Source organism: Ixodes scapularis, unplaced genomic scaffold (genome assembly GCF_016920785.2).
Source record: "Ixodes scapularis isolate PalLabHiFi unplaced genomic scaffold, ASM1692078v2 PGA_scaffold13__105_contigs__length_92229423, whole genome shotgun sequence".
NCBI lineage: Eukaryota > Metazoa > Arthropoda > Arachnida > Ixodida > Ixodidae > Ixodes > Ixodes scapularis.
This window is the reverse complement of record NW_024609839.1, coordinates 16,466,489-16,487,703: the sequence shown is the minus strand read 5'-3', so window position 1 is coordinate 16,487,703 and position 21,215 is coordinate 16,466,489. Positions and strand designations below refer to the sequence as shown.

Genomic DNA, 21,215 nt, shown 5'->3' with positions numbered 1-21,215 from the left:
GATTTAACGAAATATTTGCTAAATAGCGGGCCTGCACTTCGTATCCACCGATTACGTAACAGCAGAGAAGTATCGGACCTCTCTTCGCAAAGGGCCCCCTTCAGGGAGGCCAAGCTTCCTGCAAAAATGAACCCTGAATCAACAGACCAACTGATGCTCGCCGCCCTGCAAGACATAACAGATTCGGGGACGTCTTTCAAAGACGGCTATCAAATTCCGACCAAGGAACCGACAACAGATGCAATGACTTGCACTTCCTCTACAATCGTGTCTGCCTGCGATGACGACGACATGCTGCCCGACGACGATGAATTCGAGACTGCTCAGGGAAAGAAGAGACGTAAGACGGACCCACGGTGTCATGCTTCATCTCTCAAGGATGAAGGCAACCTACAAGTTGGATCCACGGTATTGTTCATCCCGACTGAGAACCACAAGGTCGAGTCGCTCAGCAAACTCAAGCTTACAGACTACCTGAACAACGTTGCTCCAGGCATGGTGAGTGTTGTCCGGATTAACAAAGCTCGGAACATTGTCGCAGTTGATGTGAAGCGACCTCTCTTTAAAGCGGAGCTTCTCAAGCTGTCCAAGCTATGCGCAGTACCGGTCAGAGCCTTTCTGCCGAGAGATCGCTCAAACTGTTTTGGCATTCTGCGAGACATTGACCCTGACTGCACAGAAGACGACATTAAAACACATCTGCAGTCCTCCGTTGGCGTGGCAGAGGTGAAGCGACTTGGGAAGACGTCACCCGTAGTGCGAGTCGCCTTCACAGGGAAAGTAGCTCCTCAACACGTCAAAGTGGGGCTTGTAAGAACTGAGGTGATCCCCTACCGAGCACGCCCCTTGCAGTGCTATAGATGTTACAAGTTCGGCCATATTGCAGCTGCGTGCACAGCAGAGTTTCAATTGTGCTATCGATGTGGACTGCGTCACGAAGGCACGTGTGAAGCCAATCCCAACTGCGTTAACTGTCAAGGACAGCACGCCTCTAACTCAGCCGAGTGCCCAGTCAAGGTACGAGAGACTGAAGTTACAAGGTATCGGCTAGAACACAACACCACTTTTCGCGAGGCAAAATATGCCGTGCACGCGAAACGTCAGGCAAACAAGGAAACGGCTGAAGGTGGCAAACCAGCGTCCAGAATCACCACCAGTAGTGTGCCGTCACTAAATGCTCAGGAGTACCCTCCTCTTAAGAACCTGGAGAACAAAATCGACGACCCTGGAGCTGTAGCGACTACTACAACAGCCGCACTCAGAGAAGCACGAAAACCATCTTTTTGGGAAAAACAAAACATCAAAGACATCACTTCACACGCGCCTTCCGATTCGCGTACCTCGGCACCAAACCAGGCTGGGGAAACAGGTACTACATCGTTTTTCAAAACCATAATACCACTGGTATTCACCGCACTTCGTCAAATATTGAAAACTATTCCACCGGCATCAACGTTCCATCACGCGATTGAAGCGATCCTTTCGTTAGAGTCCTTCATTGCAAGGGTACTCTGAAGTTTTACCACTCTCGCCTCACCCGAAGAAACGAACACTGGTCATGTTATGCTTCAATCACTAGAAAAACAGACCCCAGGGAACCCCCGACTACAGGAAAATGCACAAAAATTTCGTAAGCTTTCTTTTTTTTAATTTTATTTACAAATTTTGTTACTGTACTCTTGATTCACAAGCTAACACTCTGGCTTTCAACGAGACATTTTTGCTTCAAGGCAACTACCGATTTTCACCATACATGTACCACCACAGCCTATTTATTTATTTACTTTTAAAATCGCAAAGATCCATTTTACAAGGTATGGAAGGCACGGCGCCTGAAAGTATAGCGCTTACAATTTTGGTTTTGATTGACTTTATGCTCTGTCCAAGCCCTCCCTCCTAGCCTACATATGTTATCAGTAGAGCAAATTCGGACACAAGCAACCATTTTACAATGGAATGCAAGGGGTCTCCGCAGCCGACTATCTGACTTTCGACAATTTTGCCATAAGTACCGATTTCCTATCATGGCCTTGTCGGAATCAAACATTGCTAGTGATTTTCGTCTATCCGGTTACGAGGTTTTTCACTCGACGCGAGGTACAGCTCCAAGTCGAGTACTAGTCGCGGTTCGGAAAGACCTTACCTATATTTCTCACGCCCTTCCACCTGACGCTAACAACGAGTACGTAGCGTTGACTGTCAAAAACGATCACCGTATATTCACCATAATCGCGGCGTATATTCCGCCAAATACTCAGTTTAACACCCAACGTATTAACTCTATTATTGACAACACTCCTTCTCCGCACATCCTAACGGGCGACTTTAACGCCCATCACCCCTTATGGGGAAGTGTGAAGACAACTATACGGGGAACCTCACTTGCGACACTTACCCATCAGCATGGCCTCTTTTCGCTGAACGATGGAAGTCCTACTTTTTTCCGTGGAACTACGATGAGTAGCTGCTTGGATCTGACATTTGCTAGCGCAGGTCTTTCAAATTTAATTACGTGGTTCACAGACATCGAATGCCATGGGAGTGACCATATTCCAACCTACACTCTGCTCAAGGGATTTGGGTCAAATAATGAATCCTCTCCAATTAGGCGCACCGATTGGTCTCTCTTTAAAATTAACTTTGAAAACGCGTGTGATTCATTCGACAGCAACGAAGAGTTTTTTAATGGTATTCAAGAGGTTGTGAAGCAATCCACGAAAACATATAACCTGCCTCGAACCTACCCTGTCATCGATGCAGAATATGAACGACTTCGCGCGCTTCGAAGAAGATGCGAGCGAAAGGCTAGAAAAACACACGACCCTGAAGATCTGCGCAAAACGAGACGCCAGCAAAAACGTATAAAACGTCACCTAGACAAACTGGCTAGGCGCCGTTGGAGGGCTCACTGCGTAACTTTAGATCCACGCAGGCCTCTTTCTCAGATATACAACCTAGCACGGAGCTTGCGGACAACACCTCAACAACGTCACCCTTTCCGGGCACTTGCACTCAAACAAGATGTTTCGGAACTAGTTTTGGCTGAAGCCTACTGCAAAAAACTTACAGAAAATGTTGCGAATCCGGTGGCAACACTTGTTAAACTTCATAGTCAGATCCGAGCGTGTAACCACATGGACGTATTATTTGATGCTCGTGAACTGGAAGATGCACTTTCCGGATTGAACTACTCGTCTTCTCCCGGACCAGATGGTATAACTTACTCAGCATTAGCTCATCTTGGTAACAAGGGTAGACAGAGGCTCTTAAAACTTTACAACATGTCATGGGAAACTAGCCAGGTACCCCGGGAGTGGAAAACATCGCGCATCATACCTATCCTTAAGCAAGGTAAATCACCTCTGGACATATTATCTTTCCGCCCAGTCGCGTTGTCTTCTTGTGTCAGCAAAGTGATGGAAAAAATGATTCACACACGACTAGAATGGTACCTTGAACAATCTGAGATATACCCTGAGTGTATGGCAGGCTTCAGACGAGGGAGGAATTCCCTGGACAACGTCATTGATTTCACAACTAGCATCCAAGAACAAAGGAAGTGTCGGCGAATCACTACCGCTGTATTTCTAGATATAAAAGGCGCGTTTGACTCAATAAGTCACAAGGCTATCCGTGACGCCCTAAGCTATGCAGGAATAGAAGGACGTCTCTACGCGTGGCTATTAAGCTACTTAGATAGTCGAACAGTTCACATGCTGACAGCAGACGGGAAAACGACTGAGCATACAGTGTTTCGAGGCGTGCCGCAAGGCGGAGTTCTCAGTCCTACACTTTTCAATATTACCCTCCTGGCACTCGTAAACAAACTTCCCCGGAGCGTCAACATTACACTTTACGCGGACGACATCTGCATATGGACGTCATCAATTACGCAGCGATTTAATCGAATCCGCTTACAGAAATCACTTGAGATCATCTCCAGCTACTTACAACACCGTGGACTATCTCTATCGCCATCAAAGTCAGCTGCTATGGCTTTTACCAGAAAGAGTACTCATAGGTACTGTCTGACAGTTGATGGTCATCCCATATCATATGTGAACACGCACAGATTCCTCGGAATAGTTCTGGACAAGTCTTTGACATGGACACCGCACATAAAACAAATGAAAAGAAAGCTTCTCGGCATTATTCAGCTCATCCGATTCATTAGTGGCACTAAGTGGGGCTACTCTGTAGCCGCCCTTCTTCAACTATATAACGCCCTTTTTGTCGGCTTCCTTCGATACAGCCTACCTGTACTTCATGGGATGTGCCGTACAAATATAAGAGCATTGGAAGGTATGCAGGCTCAAGCTCTACGAGCCTGTCTAGGGCTCCCAAGATGCACCTCAAATGTCGGAACTGTAGCTGAGGCAGGGGCTGTTCCGATTGGCGCGCTGAGACTTCAAGAAACCCTTCGAGCGCACCTCCGCCACCTCACAAGGCACAAAGACCACTACCTAGCAGACATCGGAAACAGCAGAAGCGCGTCTGGTTTTTCCCAAATCGTGAATGTTGACAACGCGGATCTTCCACGAGACTTTGAACCAGCAGAGTTCTCGTTGTTACCACCATGGATATATCCAGTAATTTCTATAAAATTAGATTTTCCAGGGATACATTCAAGAAAGCATACTCCAACGGAGGTATTGAGGCAACATTCTCTAGAAACCATTAATACGCATCACCGTTCCCGAATTCATGTGTACACTGATGGGTCTTCTACTCGCGAAACTTCCAGCTACGGCTTTGTTATACCATCAATAAACAAAATACTCCAGGGCAAGCTAGGCCATGTAACATCATCGACGGCAGCAGAACTAGTAGCGATTAGAGAAGCAATTCACTTTATTTCTACGAGTGCCCCAAACAATTGGTCACTCTTTACTGATTCAAGGGCAGCACTTCAAAGCCTTAAATCTATTAAAAGCAAGAACATTAATGCTCAGCTGGTACATCAGATCCAAAAAATTTATAAAGAGGCTATAAATAATGGTCACACACTAATTTTACAGTGGATCCCGAGCCATTGCGGTATTAGAGGCAACGAAAGTGCTGACTTGGCAGCCAAGAATGCACATCATCTTACGTCCAAACTGGTAATTCCATTTTCACGTTCAGACGCCAGAGCTACAACCAACCGCATTACTGCGGCTCTAGTAAACACCCTCTGGGCGAATCCATTATATCACTACAGACACCTTCATAACATTGACCCCTTTCTTACCTTTCGCCCTCCCCGGGGGCTCAAACGTCGGACAGAAACCGCTCTTCACCGAATACGACTGAACGTGGCCTCAACAAAATATTATCTAAATCTCACCGGTCAGCTGGACTCCTCCATCTGCGAGAGCTGTGACGTCGTAGAAACGCTGGAACACGTTATTTGTCACTGCGCCCTCTACGCTGACCAAAGAAAGGAAATGATAAGCTCCCTGACTCTTCACAACGGAGAACCGCTCACGCTCAATCATCTCCTGGGGCCATGGCCATCAACATTGCAAGGAGTCAAGCCGACGAGCTCATTGATTCGTTTTCTTCAAACGACTCAACTTGATAAAATACTGTAGGACACCCTCCAAAAGTAACTGACAGCCATCCTCAAAGTTTTCTTTCTTTCCTTTCCTTTCTTTGTCTTTTTTGCCCCTTTCTCCCTTTCCCATGTATGAAGTAGCAATCCTGCAAATTCCCGCGGGATAACCTCTTCATCTTTCCAATAAACATGTTTTCTCTCTCTCTCTAATCTTAACTTGATGTCGACTTATAGCAGAGATGACCTTCTTTCTAACATGTCGGGTACGTGACAACTCAGACATGAATTGAATTATTTAATAGCCTAAGGATGCCCGTAAAAGAGTCATTACAGAAAAAAAAGTTGTTTGCCCCTATGGGCACGCCTCATAAAGATGAAAATTTAGGGTCCTTTTCCTTGTAATTTCTCCGAATAAGTGGAAGTGTCTAACCAACCCTCTGTTAGTTAATGCATGATGTTTACAATGAACAATGAAGGCATTGCAGAAATTTCGGCCGTCGAAACAGCGTTTTCGGAGGTAACTAAGCCATTTCGTCCACATTCTTCTAATAACTCTACCCTCGTATCCCGATCAGACACAGGCCTCTTCATTTAAAACATAGGATAAATTGCCTTAGATTTTATTACATCGACCGCTGCACTTTGAGCGCATTCACATTTGAGGCATTTCTCACGGAAATAAACGAGATATTTTCGAACCTTTGCACTATACATGCCGCCTTCTTGAATGGAGAAATGTTGTAATCAGTGTTGGAAATGGTTTTGATGGTTTCTTCTAAATAGGATAATTTAAAACTATTACTGAAGGTTAAAAAATATTAGGTAATACCTCAAAGGTTCCTGAAACTATCATCCAGTGGCTGATCAAACACCGACGCCAATTCGCTAGAAGCCATTGCCTATCGAAAACTGCCGAGGGGCGTCTCTAGGACCGGTTCCCTGAAACGTCCGTTTGCAGGTTCGGAGCTGGGTCAAGGGGGTCTACCAGTCTTTAATTGCTTGTTTTAGAAGTGTGGTTTTGGAGGAATCGCCATATAAAATCTTGCTAAAAGGTTGAAAAAAAATAGTCTCTACCATGTGTTTGTTCGTCTAGCCTTTGGTAACACTCGCTCGACTTCTAGCTCACCACAGTCAGTAAAAGACGCCAAAGTGGCTCCAATGTGAAAGATAACTCCGTGTCCGCCGTTCCACATCAACGGGACCGCTGGAGTCGACAGCGTTGACCCCTCCGGCAAGGAGGATGGTAACCCACGTGACACTTTGTTGCTCTGGTGCGCTCTTGTTCAACGAGCTCACAAACATCTAGACTCTAGAGGCAGGAAGTTCAAGGCATCCCCGTTTCCCGTTTTTTGTAGTACTAGTTTCCTTCACAGAGAAGCTGTTATGGTGCAAGCGTCTGAAAAAAAAATAATGTGTCCATGGATGTTAACAAAAAACTCCCGTTTAAACTCCTTCGTTCCAACTGGTCGTGGCCAGACTTGTACACGTTACTGAAAAATAGTAAGGAATTACATTTACAATTACTCAAGGCTCAATTGCAATTTATTACAATTACAATTACCCTCCTATGAAAGTAACTGACCGTTACCCCGAAAAGTAATCCGTTACTTTCGTGGCGTTACTTTTAACATTATTGAGCTCAAGTAAGAAACAAAGGGAAGAGGGTTATTCAAGTTCTTATTGTTGCCACCTGTTCCATTTAATGACCTTGAGTATTTTGAGCAACAGCTGGCTCTCGAAAGTCTCGTCAGACATTTTGCGTTATTTCTTATTCAATATGTCGACTGCTACGCTTAACACCATTTGAGCTGAGGCACTGGATGGGAGTGCCATATTGTTCCTCACGAATGCTTCATGCATTCGTGAACTTTGAGCATTGAGCTTTTTCAGCGAAGCAGGGGAAGTACTATTTACCTCGAATGTAGAGCAAAGCTTTGTCGTTGCGGCCGTTGCCTGCTATTCGAGAGATTTAGTAGATCCTTCCAGTACCTCCGATACCCGCGATAACGGTACCCGATAACGATATGATGCATACGCAAAGACGGCGGTGAAGTATCGGACTGATCTATTAAAATTCTCTATTGTCTAAATCGCGAAACTGTAGAAGTCATCAATAGCAAAACATAGTTGTAACAGTAAGGTGATAACTAAATAATAAATAAGGGTTGGCTCGACATTCTTCTTCCTTTGGTTCTGAGCAGTTCGAGCCTCACTTGAGACGTTGGTGGATAAAAAAAAGTTTCCAGTATATAAATATAAGTAATAAAAGAAAAAGAAGGACACTCATAACAACAATTAATTAGAACGTCGGTTGAAACAAGGAAATGTAAACGCACGTTTGCCGTGTGTACCTTTCTTAGTGCCGTTCAAAAACGCACGGAGCACGAACCGACTGCAGTTTACTCCGGTGTTCTTCAGATAGACATCCGCTGATGCCACGGGCACCGAAGGGTAGAGTACTAACGAAGCCGCGCTATGGCCCCACTCACGAGTTTAACTCTCTCCTCAAGCCCAGAATATCAAGTCTACGTCAGCCACCATCATGTTTTATTTGTCTAAATATCTGCTTGAGATAAGATGCGTCCTGCTGTGGCAAAACATAAAGAAGAAGAAAACTATTAACCATTTTCTAAGTGCTCGCAAAAAGCTGACTCACAAAAAGGGTAGGGTAGACGGAGCGTTGTCTCGTGTTGTGACATTATGAAACTATAACCGAGAAGGGCGGTGTTAATTATTTTCAGTGCACTTACCGCCTCGAGTTTCTCGAAGAGGCGCACAATTCCTTGGTGTCCTCCTCTTCGATCGCAAAGAAAAATCAAACCGACTAAAAAAAAACGGAAATAACTTAACCCCCCCCCCCCCCTTTTTTTTTTTTGTAGAATAGACCCTTTCCGGAATTCAGTCTGGCCACTTTGATCACTATCATCAACATCTGAAAACGGCATATGTGCTATACTAATGGCGGCCTTCTGTTTACTGATGAAGGAAGAAGTTGAAGATGCTCCTGAGCAGATGATTCGAGGCCTATGCATTCTAGGTGTTAGCGCAACGTGAAGCAGGAAATGGAAGCAAGAGCTGCGTAAGCGTTCATTTCTAACTCAGTCCCAGTCGATCTGTTATTAGCACTCAATCGGCTTCAAAGCCTCTTGATGTATAGGACTCTATCAAGGCGTCTATGTGGGTTGGCGCTTCGTTCCGACTGGCTGCATTTGTTTCGCCATCGACACTAAAAGAGATTGAAAAATAATTGTAGTGAAGTGCACATTTTCGTTTACCGTTGACCTTTAGGTGGCGGTGCCCCATTAAATACTGCAGACCACAGGCTCATTGCCGCCATTAGTATAGTAAAAGATAAACTGCCATTTGAGTCACCAGATGGCACTGAAGAAGATAGATTCAGGAGCTTGGTGTTGCAAAAAAAAAAAAAAAAAAGGCTTTGCGGAACTGCAGAGTGTCAAGTCTCCCTTTGCGCCGGTCGATTCGCATGACAGTGTCACTGCGCTCGACTTTACAAAAAAAAAAAAAAAAAACTTTATTTAGATTTGGGGGGGGGGGGGGGGGGTTGGTTCTGACAAAAAAAATGTAACGGATTACAAGGAATCCGTTACGTCAAAAATGTAAGGGAATTACTTTAAAATTACTCTAGAAAATATGTAATTATTCCGTTACTAAATTACTGATAAATGTAAGGGATTACAAGTAATTTCGTTACTTGTAACGGATTACGTACAAGTCTGGTCGTGGCTAGTATAAATAAAAAAGGGACCACCCCCCTGAGCCAGCCTTCTTTGACATTATTAGATAGTGAGGTCCTGATCCCTTGCTCTCATCTACGGTCACCGACTTATCTCATCCAAGGGTGCGCTGTGACGAGGTTGAGGGCAGAACGCGCCAATCTAACCTTCTTTTCTTTCGCTTCCGCAATGCTGCTAAAGAGACTTCGGCTCAATCGGAAACAACGAAGTCGTGTACGTGTCTTCATTGGAATCATACGTAAATCCTATGGATGTCGTATAGTTGTCGTAAATTGTGGTAAAGTGGTCGTCAATATAACAGCTTTCTCTGGTCTTCACGTGAAGTAGATGAGCTCTCAATTTTTTTATACAGCGGCAGCTGTTAGTGGCCCATTACCCGGTTTCTTGACGGCATGTGCGTAAACATAAATAAACAGTTTCCCCACTAGAATTGACGGGAAAATTGAGGTCCCGTGACCTGATGTCACGGGTCCTACAAACAAAATCAGGTTCCCCGCTAAATTTGGCGAAACAGTTTACGTCACGTGACCTATGCATCAATTCAGTGACCCCCGCTAAATTTAGCAGAATAATTGACGTCACGTGACCTATGTATCAATTAGGTTTTCCCACTAATTTTGTCGGAAAAATTGATGTCACGTGACCTGATGTTTCCCGAGACAAAGACAGCACCGTGTGCTTACCTCTCAAATAAAAAGCAACATTAAAAAAAAAAAAAAACTTTTAGACTTTGGATTGTGCATTTTGTCGATTGTTATCCTGTCGCGTAGCTTCTCGAGAGAACCGCCTTCGTCGAGAGAAGCCGCAGGAACCTTGTTGCATTCGACGTCCCTGATTCCTGTGTCCCTGTTTGCGCTTATAGTTCAGGAGCCAATGATATTGCAACATTCGCTGCTAACAATGCCTAAGAACGAATCAAAAGGCAAGAAGCCTCAGCACGCAACAAGTCACACCCTGCGCCTCTTCAGCTGTCAGTGACAACAGTCGGCAATTATAATATATACTACTCCGCATTTCTTTCCTGACGACAAAAAACCGAAAGCAGAAACCATTTTTTTTTAATTTTTGTTCTTTACTAAGGTTCGCGATATATTAGCTGTATTATGAAGTGAAATATATTAGAGAAAGGAGGGTGCAAGACGCACAGTTAGTCACCCATGGAGGGGGCGTCGTCTTGCAGGGGTGGGGAGATAAAGTTGGGTGAGTGTACGAATTAGGGAGTTGATGATAGGGATGTACTATTATACATATGAGTCACTAATGTGCGCCCGTGGGGGGGGGGGGGGGGGGGCAATAGGTCGTGGCGTGCAGCCGGTACGAATCGCGGCCCTCACGCGCGTTCCTCAGAAGGGTCCCAAATTCGCCGAGCCGGGGCTACACTGGGGCCCAAACTCACAAGGCCCGGTCCGGCCAACAGCAGAGCATCCTCACCACTTTCATTCATCATGTGATAGTTTGGGGGTGAGCTATTGGTAGTTTCAGGAACCCAGATTGACTGAGCAAAGTCACAACATGGATGCGTGATTTGTTGCCTCTACAATGAATTGTTGCCTCTAGAAACAAAATCGATAATCACGTAGTAGGGAGACAAGTGAGAAACGCATGTAGACACTCGGAACCGGAAAATAGAACCCTGATATCATAAGGCACTAGACAAAAATAAGTGACTAGACAAAAATAAGTGATAAGATCTTTGATGGCATGAAGTGTTCGTGTTATTATGGTGAAGTTTTTGGTTCCTAGATTTAAGTTAGTCTCACTGACGGTGAAGTCGTTGCTCGACGCCGGGCAGTACACGCGAGTCTATGGGAGAAACACACACACGTACTGAAGCTTTACGCTGTTTTCGAAGGTGAGTACTTCATGACGTGCTGCGATCATTATATCGAGTGTTTGGAGACCGAGTCGGTATTTATCAAGCGTTCGAACGCCGACTCGGTCGCCGGTGATAAGCAAAACTTCACAAATTAAAGGCTCGCTAAAGTGAACTGTGAACTGCACGACACTGTTAACGCAAACAAAGAATCGCCGATGTTTTTTTTTTCTCTAGGATTTGGAATACTCTTATCAAAACTACTACCATAATATCCCAAAAGATTTTCCACCTAAAATCAAAACAAAATCGGGTGAAAATATGGAGTGGGATAACTTTCATTGTGCAATCAAGAAAAGTTGGGAAAAAAATGTTATTTTAGTTCATGTGTACCTTCTAAGCTTGTTATCGTGGCGAAGGTCAAAGAAGCAAAGATGACTGTACTTCCTAGTCAGCAAGGTTCGCTTATATAGTGCCATAGTTAACTAGCCGCATTTACGCCGAAAACATAATTGATCCCAACGCTAATATTACTAAAATTGGGCTATATTTCGGTGTTTAACATAATATAGCAAATCATGCCAAACGTAGGGGTGGGTTACTTTACGGGGGTATGACATCTCTTGGAAGTTTACGGTAGTGTGGTGGGAAGTGCTGATTTAGGGGCACTAACCTAAGCCATCGAATTCGATGCCCGCGAATGCCATTTCCGAGTAAGAAGCATAAAAGTGTCGGTCTCATGTCCGCGTTAATAGTGTCGTGCAGTGTACAAGTGGCGGCATTACTTTAGGAGCCGAATGGTCCGACGGTGTAGGTATTAACAGAAACAAATGGTGACGCACACTACCAGAATAAACTGATCTGAAATGTGTCATGTTCATTCCGGAAAAAAATGTACTTTGTCGCGAATTTCGGTTGTGACCACTACTTTTAAATGACGTTGTACAGTATACAGAAACAAAATTGTAGCCCCTTCAATATCGGTAAAAAGTTGCGCTGCACGTGACGTTTTTTTTTTTTTTTTGCTTCAATGGCTATATTTGCTTATTTATTTATTTTAGCACACTGCAAACCGTGAACCCGAACGTTGGTCGTCCCCTGTCTTTTGTGGGACATGAGCATAATGTTCTGTTCGCGTTTACGCAGAATTTAATATTTATTTCGTGCGTTACCCAGAACACTAAATACAAAAATGTAACTGAAATCGACTCAGTCGCCTCTTCAAAAACGCACGCCCTGTCGAGCATAAGGAAAAAAAAAGGGAAAAGCATAGCTTCGCTTTTTTTTTTCTTGACTGTCCCCTCGCGCTGCTGATTGCATTGCACTCATTGAACCACCCAGCTGGACTGCCCACCCCTTTAAGATATTCACTTTATCCTCTTTTTTTCTTCATCTTACCCGTTGGGTTACGTTCATTCACTTGCCTCCGTTTCCTCCCCGCATATGTCCGAGACCGATCCAACTCGTCTCGTTACGAATGCCCGACCCGACAGGCGAAGTCCAGAGCCGGGGACGGCTGACCGACGCCTCTTAGTACCCCCCCCCCCCCCCCTAGAACACAAGGCCTGCGCATGACGTCATCGTCGGTGGATCCCCGACCCGCCCCAAGCGGCAAACACGCTGAAGCTTAAGGCCCGTTCACACGCTTGCGACCTCTTAAACCTGGGTTCCTTAAAACTTCTTAAACCAGAGAACACACTGGCGCCATCTATTGGGAAGCAGTGTAAACTCGTCGGTCCGGCATATTTTTTTTTTTATTTCTTGCGCATTATCCTTTCTTTTTTAGCTCGAAAAACTTTTGTCAATGTTATAAACGAGCCTTTCTATGGGTATTACGCACATTTGACCTCGGAAATCCCGCAAAACCGTCGCTCTTGTGAAATGCAGTTCCAGGGTCACACCATAGATGGCGCCACAATGCCAGTCTGTTCCCTCATTCTAGAAACATTTAAGAAGTTGTAAGAGATCTCGTCTCTCTCAGTCGTACTCGGTCGCAAGAGTGTGAACGGGCTTTTACTGAGAGCCGCCGCAAGGATGGCACACGCGTCCTTCTCGGCGCGTCCGGGTACTAGCATCGCGTTCGTTGTGAGACGCTGCAAGGCGCGCTGGCGGCGATGCTCACGTCGCGTTGCATGGGTCCACCAATTATGACGTACGAGGGAGAAAGGCCCAGGACTTGTCTGCCAGGAGGTATTGCGCCGCCACGGGTCAGTCCGTCGATGCGCACGGGGCCCAGCCCAACGCTAGAATGGCAGGGAACAAATGACTAGATGAGAACTAAAAGAAAAGTGAGATGAGTTCTGCTCCCTTTCCTTCCGTCAGTTGGGAAAATCCCGTCCGTACGTCGGTGCTTCTTGCCGGCAATCCGATAAATATGGAAATGAGACAGCTCGGCCCAGTAGGGCGTGTGTAGTGCCGCCGCCGCCGGCCGTACCCCACCATGCGAACAGACCGAGGGGGCTGCTGCACAAAGCGAGAGGACTCCCGAAGAGAAGGAGAGAAGGGTGTGCAAGAATCGGAGAGGGGCTTTGGCACAAATGAAGAAAGGGAAAGGGGGGGAAGGGGCAAATCAGGTTTTCCGATCTGCCCAGGGAGCACGAAGGCCGAGCAGAGGGTTCTACTCTCGACCCCCATCCAACCTCCTGGGCAAACGGGCTTCACTGCGAAGACAAACAGTGGTTCACCCCCCCCCCCCCCCCCCCCCTCTTTTCTCTTGGCTTTAGTTCCTCGGTGCCGGTAGAAGAGGAATTCGCGGGCCTAGCCCGTTCGACCGTGAAACGAGAGAACCCCTCCCTGTGTTCGTCTTGTGCTCGAGCCTTTGGTTCCTGCAACTTTTCTCCTATAGAGATTTGCTGGCCCTTTATTTTTTTTTTAACCTATTGATTTCTCTTTTGTCCTTTTCTTTTCTGCGCGTCTTCGGGCTATACAAAGTTTCCCCTAACGATGCATCGCGGTGGACGCTAGGGGTCACGCAGCGCCGTGAATGTTTCACTTGACCACGCGCATTGCACGTCGTCGCGCCCTCCCCAAAAGTCACGTGACTCTCACACGGAATTGGATTGACTTGGATATTGACGTGGGCTACGAGCCATCCGAGCGAATTCACGTGACCGTCATCCGATCTTCGCAAGAGGGTCAGAGTGACGCGCCGGGAGCTCGGCCACGTGGTACTTGCACAGCGCTAGATTGGCTGGGATAGCTTATAGCATGCTTTGCGGTCCAGCGAAAGGAGAAGTAAAGCACAGCTTGTCTTTGTCCCCCTACACTCGCGCAGTTTTTTTTCCTCTTGGCCGCATTTGTAGAAAATCCGTGCCGCTTTGTTCTACCCTACCTTTCCTTTTCTTATTCCCGTTTTTTTCGTGTTTTCCTATCGGGGACATTCGTCTCGTCCTTTTTCTCTCCTTACTCGGATCTCAAGTTTTTTTGTGTTTTTTTTTCTGTTTTGTTTTAGCCGAAATTTCGTCTAGAGCCTCTTGGTTTCCCTTTTTCTTATTGCTACAATGTAGAAACTAAAGAGCGCTGCGGAATCTTCACTGCTCGTCGTTGGCCGCTCGCTGACTGCTTTCCTCGTTGCCGAAACCCTCTGGCTTTACTCCGGAGAGCGGAGGTTGTTTCGGCCCCAATAATTTCGGGTTGCCCTTTCGACTTCGGTTTGTTTTCTTCCTCAGACTTCCGCGTCGTCGGTTTGTTGCTGCGGCAGCGAACCGACGCCTATGGCGGAAACGGCTGCCCAAAACGAGGAATCCATCCGTTCTTGGGTCGTGTCATTGTTTACAGATAGTTAAAGTCTCGATACCGCAATAAAACGTCAAACCGAGACCACACAGCTTCTTGTATGACGGCCCTGCCACACTAGTGGTATAGAACCTGCCTTTAGACATGTCATACGAACACCTATGACGCGAAATAAAAGCGGTGCAAAAATGAACTCGTCGACAAGAAGACACAGACAAACACAGCGCTGCACCCTACTTGTCCCAGCGTCCCTTCTACTTAAACCCGCCTTAATATTTGCACCGTTTTAATGCGAAAGTATTAATTGTCGCACAGAGCGAAGCCGGCGTTGTCTCTCCGACGCTTAAGAAACTTCGTCACGGAAGCCGACGGGGACGCTCAAGGTCAAAGGGGACGCGCCTTAGAAATAAAAGACAAATAAAAGCACAGCAATGCAGATGCATCTTCACGGAAGCCGGCGGAGCCGCTCAAGGTCAAAGGAGACGCGCCTCAGAAATAAAACACAAAGAAAAGCGCAGCAACGCAGATGCATCGTCACGGAACCCGTGGAGCCGGTGGGGTTCGCCGCGACTCCGCAGTGAGGGAGCGTGATGTCAATGCCGATGCGCCGTGTGAAAAGGAAGACATGGCGCGCTGCTTGTGGGAATGCCTTGCTGGTAGGATAGCTTTCGCATTCCTACACGTAAGTACTCTTAAGGGACAATGAAGACGATTTTATTTAATCTTTTTTAATGGTGTTTTGATGCTTCTTGGGAACATAGCATGCTGCCCAATTTTTTGTAGACATTTGTGACGCGTATTTCTGTGTTTCCGAAAGAAGTAAAGAAACCGAAACTGAACACTCTCCATTCTCTTTTCTGGGCCTCCGAAAACGGAGGTGCCGTAGGGAGTGACGTCAAGTGTGAATAGTCGGCATTGGTAGTATTTAGAAGATCGAGACTCCGGTTACCGCGGTGGGTTATAGCAGCGCGGTGGCGCGGTCGTTTTGTCGAATCTGTCAACATGGACGGCAATGCCGCTCTCGCGAGCGAGTTCGAGCTTCCTTTCAGTGACCCAACACAAGCGGAACGGGAGTACGTGTGTGGCGGCCTCCGCCATCACCCGACGGAGACCGTCCAGCCGTTAAAGGGGTACTCCACCGATTTTTTTAGCTACCTCTACTAACTATATTTTCTGACTCCCCGGCCTTTACTCTCTCCGGTATGCTATTTATAATCTCAAAATTCATAATAGGTATTGTGAAATCGGCAAATGAAAATGATGCAAAAACCAACATTCAAATATACGCGCACTTTTCAGTGCCGTGACGCCAGTGGCCGGCAGGCTTGCCAGTCGAGCAAGCAGCCAGAACATAGAGTATGCCAATCATTTGTTCCGTGCTGGAGCGCGGGCACTGCAGCGAGCTTCCCAAGCATTCATTTGACACCATGAAACTGCTTCGAATCAGTTTAAAACAAAATCTATAGCCTAAAGAGTGAACCCCTGCCTTCCACTGACGTCCCTTTTTCATTGTTGCCAGTAGACTTCGAGCTTGAAAAACACGGTGAGGACCAAAACTGTAAATTCAATGACTTCGCGAAAAAAGAATGTTTTGACCTAATATTTGGGATACTATTTTCCCGATGTTTATCGGTTAGTTTAGCAAAATTTGAAGCGAATCGGAGACAATGAAAAAACCTGTGGAGAATCCCTTTAACGAGCGGCCCGCATGCCGAAGTGCCCATGGTTGCTCGTTGGCCGTTTCGCGTCCAGCGTAGCAAAGAAAAAAACAGTCATGCTGCTTTATTTACGGTTTAGTAATCATTTCCGGTCCGATTTATACTTTTCATGGTTATTAGCGCAAATTAGAACAGTATTCCTAAAAACCGATAACCAAAACGTGACTGAGGGCACGCCTCTCGTTTCAACCAATCGCCGACGCGTCTCTTGGGACGTCACACTTCTTGGCCCCGCAACGGTCACGTGAGCTCCGCTTCTCCTGGCTTCTCCCGCAACCCTCGGGGCGTCGCCCCAGTCGATCCCGGTACGATTATTACCGCGACTGTTTAATTGATTTGCGCGGCACATAAGCGCCGGTTTCGGCTGAAATTTGGGCAACGTGGCCCAAGACGTGCCTGGAACCCTGTTCAATCGCCAAAAAGATGTCCGAAGTTGCCTTCATTGTCCCTTTAAGTGTGTCTGCTGAATTTTCAGTAAGCCGAACCTTACTGAAAGAAGCATGCTTCAGGCACTTCGAACTTCGAACTTACTTCAAACACGCTTCAGGCGCGTCCGCGGACATTGCTGTCACCGTGTCTACAGGGAGCTCCGTGTACTTTGCGTGAATTATAGGCAGTGCAAATTATGAGCATGAGCAAAGTTAATTATGGGCTGGGATAAAAGATTGTTACTGGGATTTTACTCGTCGCGTATCGTTTAGTGGTCCAAAAGAAGGTGGGGAAAAAATAAAAAGCCTGCTTTTTTGTACGAAAATTTGAAAAAGAAAATGAAAGCTGTTTACAACTCTCTGTAACGCCGAATTAGAGCGCAGCTCTTGAGGAGGAGTAGGGAAGGGTACTGAGGGTCACGTGTTCTCGGGGGGGGGGGGGGGGGGGGGTCACGTGACCTGGGGGTGTGGTCACGTGACCTGGGGGTCACGTGATACCCCAGGTCACGTGACACCCAGAGAAATTTTTCCGCTAGATTTAGGGGGGAAATATTTCCGCCAGATTTAACGGGGAAATTTTTCCGCTAAATTTAGCGGGGAAGTTTTTCAGCTAAATCTAGCGGGGAAATTTTTCCGCTAACTTTAGCGGGGAAATTTTTCGCTTGATTTAGCGGGGAGATTTACCCATAATGCACCGCGCGGTTACGCCGACGGCGACGGCGACGGCGACCCCGTTCAAGCCGGAAACGGGCGCCTAAGAGCTGCGCTCTAAAAGTATAGCGGATTACTTCGTACTTCCTTTCCCCACGAAAATTCACCGCCTTTTCGCCGTGGTGCATCCGCTGTGCCCAAAGCACGCCAGCCGACCCCATCGGACACGAGCACTGCGTCTCTCGGACGTTTGCGGTTGTCGACAATGAATCCGTCGACAAAGATTTGGATTCGCATTCGTGGCCAATGAGTGCCCTGACGGCACTCAATTATCATGAGTTAAAGTGGTAATTTGGGCCAGCTGGCCTCTTTGACTTATATATATATATACTATATATATGAACGAATATGTGCAGATGAATGAACCGTACTTAATTTAATGAATCAAAGAATCGAAGTTTCCAGGAACCCGCCGAAAGCCAAAAATTGGCGGAGCCAGGATTTGAACTCTGGGCCTCCCAATGTCCGGTCGGGTGTTTGATTTGAATTTGAATTTGGATTTGAACTCTGGGAGGCCCAGAGTTCAAATCCTGGCTCCGCCAATTTTTGGCTTTCGGCGGGTTCCTGGAAACTTCGATTCTTTGATTCATTAAATTAAGTACGGTTCATTCATCTGCACATATTCGTTCATATCCTCCTCGGAGACCACGTACGATGACGTGAAGTGCCCGTGTTGTATATACTATATATATATATACGTTTACTTTCCTACGCACTTTTCGTTGTCCTACGCAGCAGTATTTTTCTTTATATATATATGACATTTGCAACTGTTATTAAACAAAAACATATATATATATATATATATATATATATATATGTGTGCTTGCTTCTTGTGCTTGCGTTCTTTTTTTTTTGGGGGGGGCGCTTATTTTTGTGATTACTTATCATAACTTGCGGATGACAAGTTCGAGGGTTTGCTTAGAAAGCACGATAAAAGCTTGAGTCATCGCACCGCGTTGCCCAAGCCCGTCACGACCACGTGATTTCTCATTTCGCTTTCGAGTTTGGGATTAAAACCAAGGAAGCTAGGTATTAAAAAATAATTTCATGGACCGCTGATCTCCATGGCGATACGCAAGATCGCGCGTCACCGCGTCACCACCGGAAATCCCGAATCGGCCATCTTGGGCATGTGGAAATCTGCCGGGTGAAGATATGGGCTCTGCGCGTTGAAAGGCACGTTTTCTGCTCGTTTGCCGTCATTCGCCGAATAACTTATTAAAACTCCAGTCTAAATGGTCGGTAAACGACCTTTTAGAACCCACGAAAGTGTTTAAATAAGCGCAGCGCCGCAGAAAAAAAAGTCACAAGTCGTCGCATTCAAGATTCGCGTTCAGGCGGCGTGATCAAAAGGCTTGCCTTGGTACGACAAAGGGGTGCGTCTATATGCCTTCTCACACTTGGATGCCGATGGAGATTCGACGCCACGTTAACCCTTCGGAAAAGGTTCGTGAGTGCAACGTGCGTGAAGGTGTATTTGCTTCTAGACCAGCATTTTACTTTACTTGGGCGACTGCCTTTGTAACTTGTGGAACTCGCGGGCCAGAAATAAGTTTGATTAAGTTGTGTTAAAAAATCTACCTCCCGTCAGCGCTGCTCCTCTGCGTTGTACTATCTGTGTCGCCATGTGACGTGAATAATTCGAATCTTTTCGAGTAGATTTCGAACATATCCGTGGTGGATAGTGCATAATTACAACCACAAACTCTTTTTTTTTACTGTTAACAACCGTTGGTCAGACCACATTGGTGGCTCCGAGGCAAAGTGCCGACGTAGGGATTCCCTGGTGGCGGGTTCGAATCCCGGCCGAGGTGCCCACAATCTGACGGAGGCTTATTGCGGAGAAGACGCCGTGTAACCGAGCTTTCGGTTGCATGTCAAAAGATCGGCAGGCGGTCGAAATTAATCCTCGGCCCTCCGCTAGGGCTTCCCAGATGTGTGTCGTTGGTTTGGCACGTACCTTAGCTATTTAATCCGTTGTACCACACGGCTATCAAGCATCTTCTGAAGTTAGTACCATCGGTTTGACGTCAGTAGTGCTCTGTACGTCGAACGGAAGTTTCGGTATGTCTTATATGGGACAAAGGGTTCAAGAATACATCATTTTTTTTTCTAAATGTTAGAGCACGCCACCCAGACACTACGGCGTTAATATCGGAGCGCTACGGAGTCTACGCTGACTTGGAGACAACGTTTCCTGGCAATAGAGAGTTTGCGTAGACCGCGTTTCCCCCTCCGCTAAGCCTTCCGCAACGAAGAAGCCGCTACTGCGCCTGCGCGCCGATAGTCTTGACTGTAGATTTCCGGGTACCGTAGCGGGGCGAAAACGACCTACGAAAACTCCCTAATGAAGTCAAATCTATGGGTATGGTCCCTAGAATGACTGGCTAGTCTTCCGCTCGAACGCCTCTCTCCAGGCAGCGAGATAGCAGCGCCGTGGATGAAATTGCAGGGTGCGCCGCACAAAATCGGCGTGCCGTTGTAGCTGTATAACTTCACCACTCGCTGCCGTCTACAGTGTCAACGAGCTTAATGAGAAAAACATCGTTCACTTGTCTGCCTTCTTAGCGAGGAAAGATGCACCTTTGTTACGCTGCGAGCATGCATTCATGGTTGCGATAACAACGATCATACTCAAGTTGTGCATCCTCCTTCATTCGCGGCTGTTGTGGCGCAGCTGCTGACGCCGCCCGCATGCGTAAACAGTTTATCTCGGTCAAACCTGGGTTCCGCGCAGGCGCAACCTCAACACCTGGTGTGGGGAACCGAGGGCTCGATTTTTAAACAGCGCCTTGGCCTATAGCCTCGGCAAGGACCAAGGTCAGAGAGAACTTTTTTTTTATTCCCCTTCTTTTTAAATTTACGATTTGTAAGGGCCAACGCCAGGCTGTAGTCGGGGCAATAAGGGGTTACAAACAAATCCCTCCTCCTTCTCTTCCTTTTCGCGACCCAGCAATCCCATCATGGCGTCGGCGGGGGAAAGAACAATCACCGCCGGACAGTTAGGTTCCTCGATCGGCGCGTTCGGAGCAGGGGCCGGCCGGTGGTCGATGGAAAGATGGACGGGTCCGCAGCCCCGGGCCACCCCCGTTTCATTTATCTACACGCCGGACTGCGGCCGATGCTATCGCCCCTTCTCTCTTCTCCTCCACCTCTCGCCTGGCTTTACTCGTCATCGGCGCCGTTCGTCGTCCTCGGCGACTCGCCGTACTCCCTTCGACCCTACGATGGACCACAGCGGACCCTACGAGCCATCCGAGCCAAGTTAATCCAATGCCGTGTAGAGCTGTGCAGTCACTGTGCGGACCGCAAGTTCGTCTGCTTCTTTTGCAAGGGTTGTGGTGACGTCAGAACGCCAAGCTCTGATTGGCTTTGGTTGAAGTATAGTGGGTAGACCTCGAGGCAGCTTGCTTTGATATCTACCCACCATTCTTCAATCAAAGTCAATCAGAGCCCATCGTCTTTCTGACGTCATCGCAACCCCGGTGCAACAAGCAGACGACTTGGTCTCCGTAT

At 46.9% G+C, this 21,215-nt stretch overlaps 2 protein-coding genes across 3 annotated transcripts in view; both read left to right on the top strand.

The window, feature by feature from the left end:
• Positions 1–21,215, top strand: part of LOC8052780 (leucine-rich repeat, immunoglobulin-like domain and transmembrane domain-containing protein 3) — a 298,248-nt gene that overhangs the window by 166,168 nt on the left and 110,865 nt on the right. The gene's annotated exons all lie outside the window — the stretch shown is intronic.
• Positions 127–1,515, top strand: LOC120843213. Its single transcript, XM_040214488.3, has one exon. The coding sequence runs from the start codon at positions 127–129 to the stop codon at positions 1,513–1,515; it is 1,389 nt and encodes a 462-aa protein (XP_040070422.1).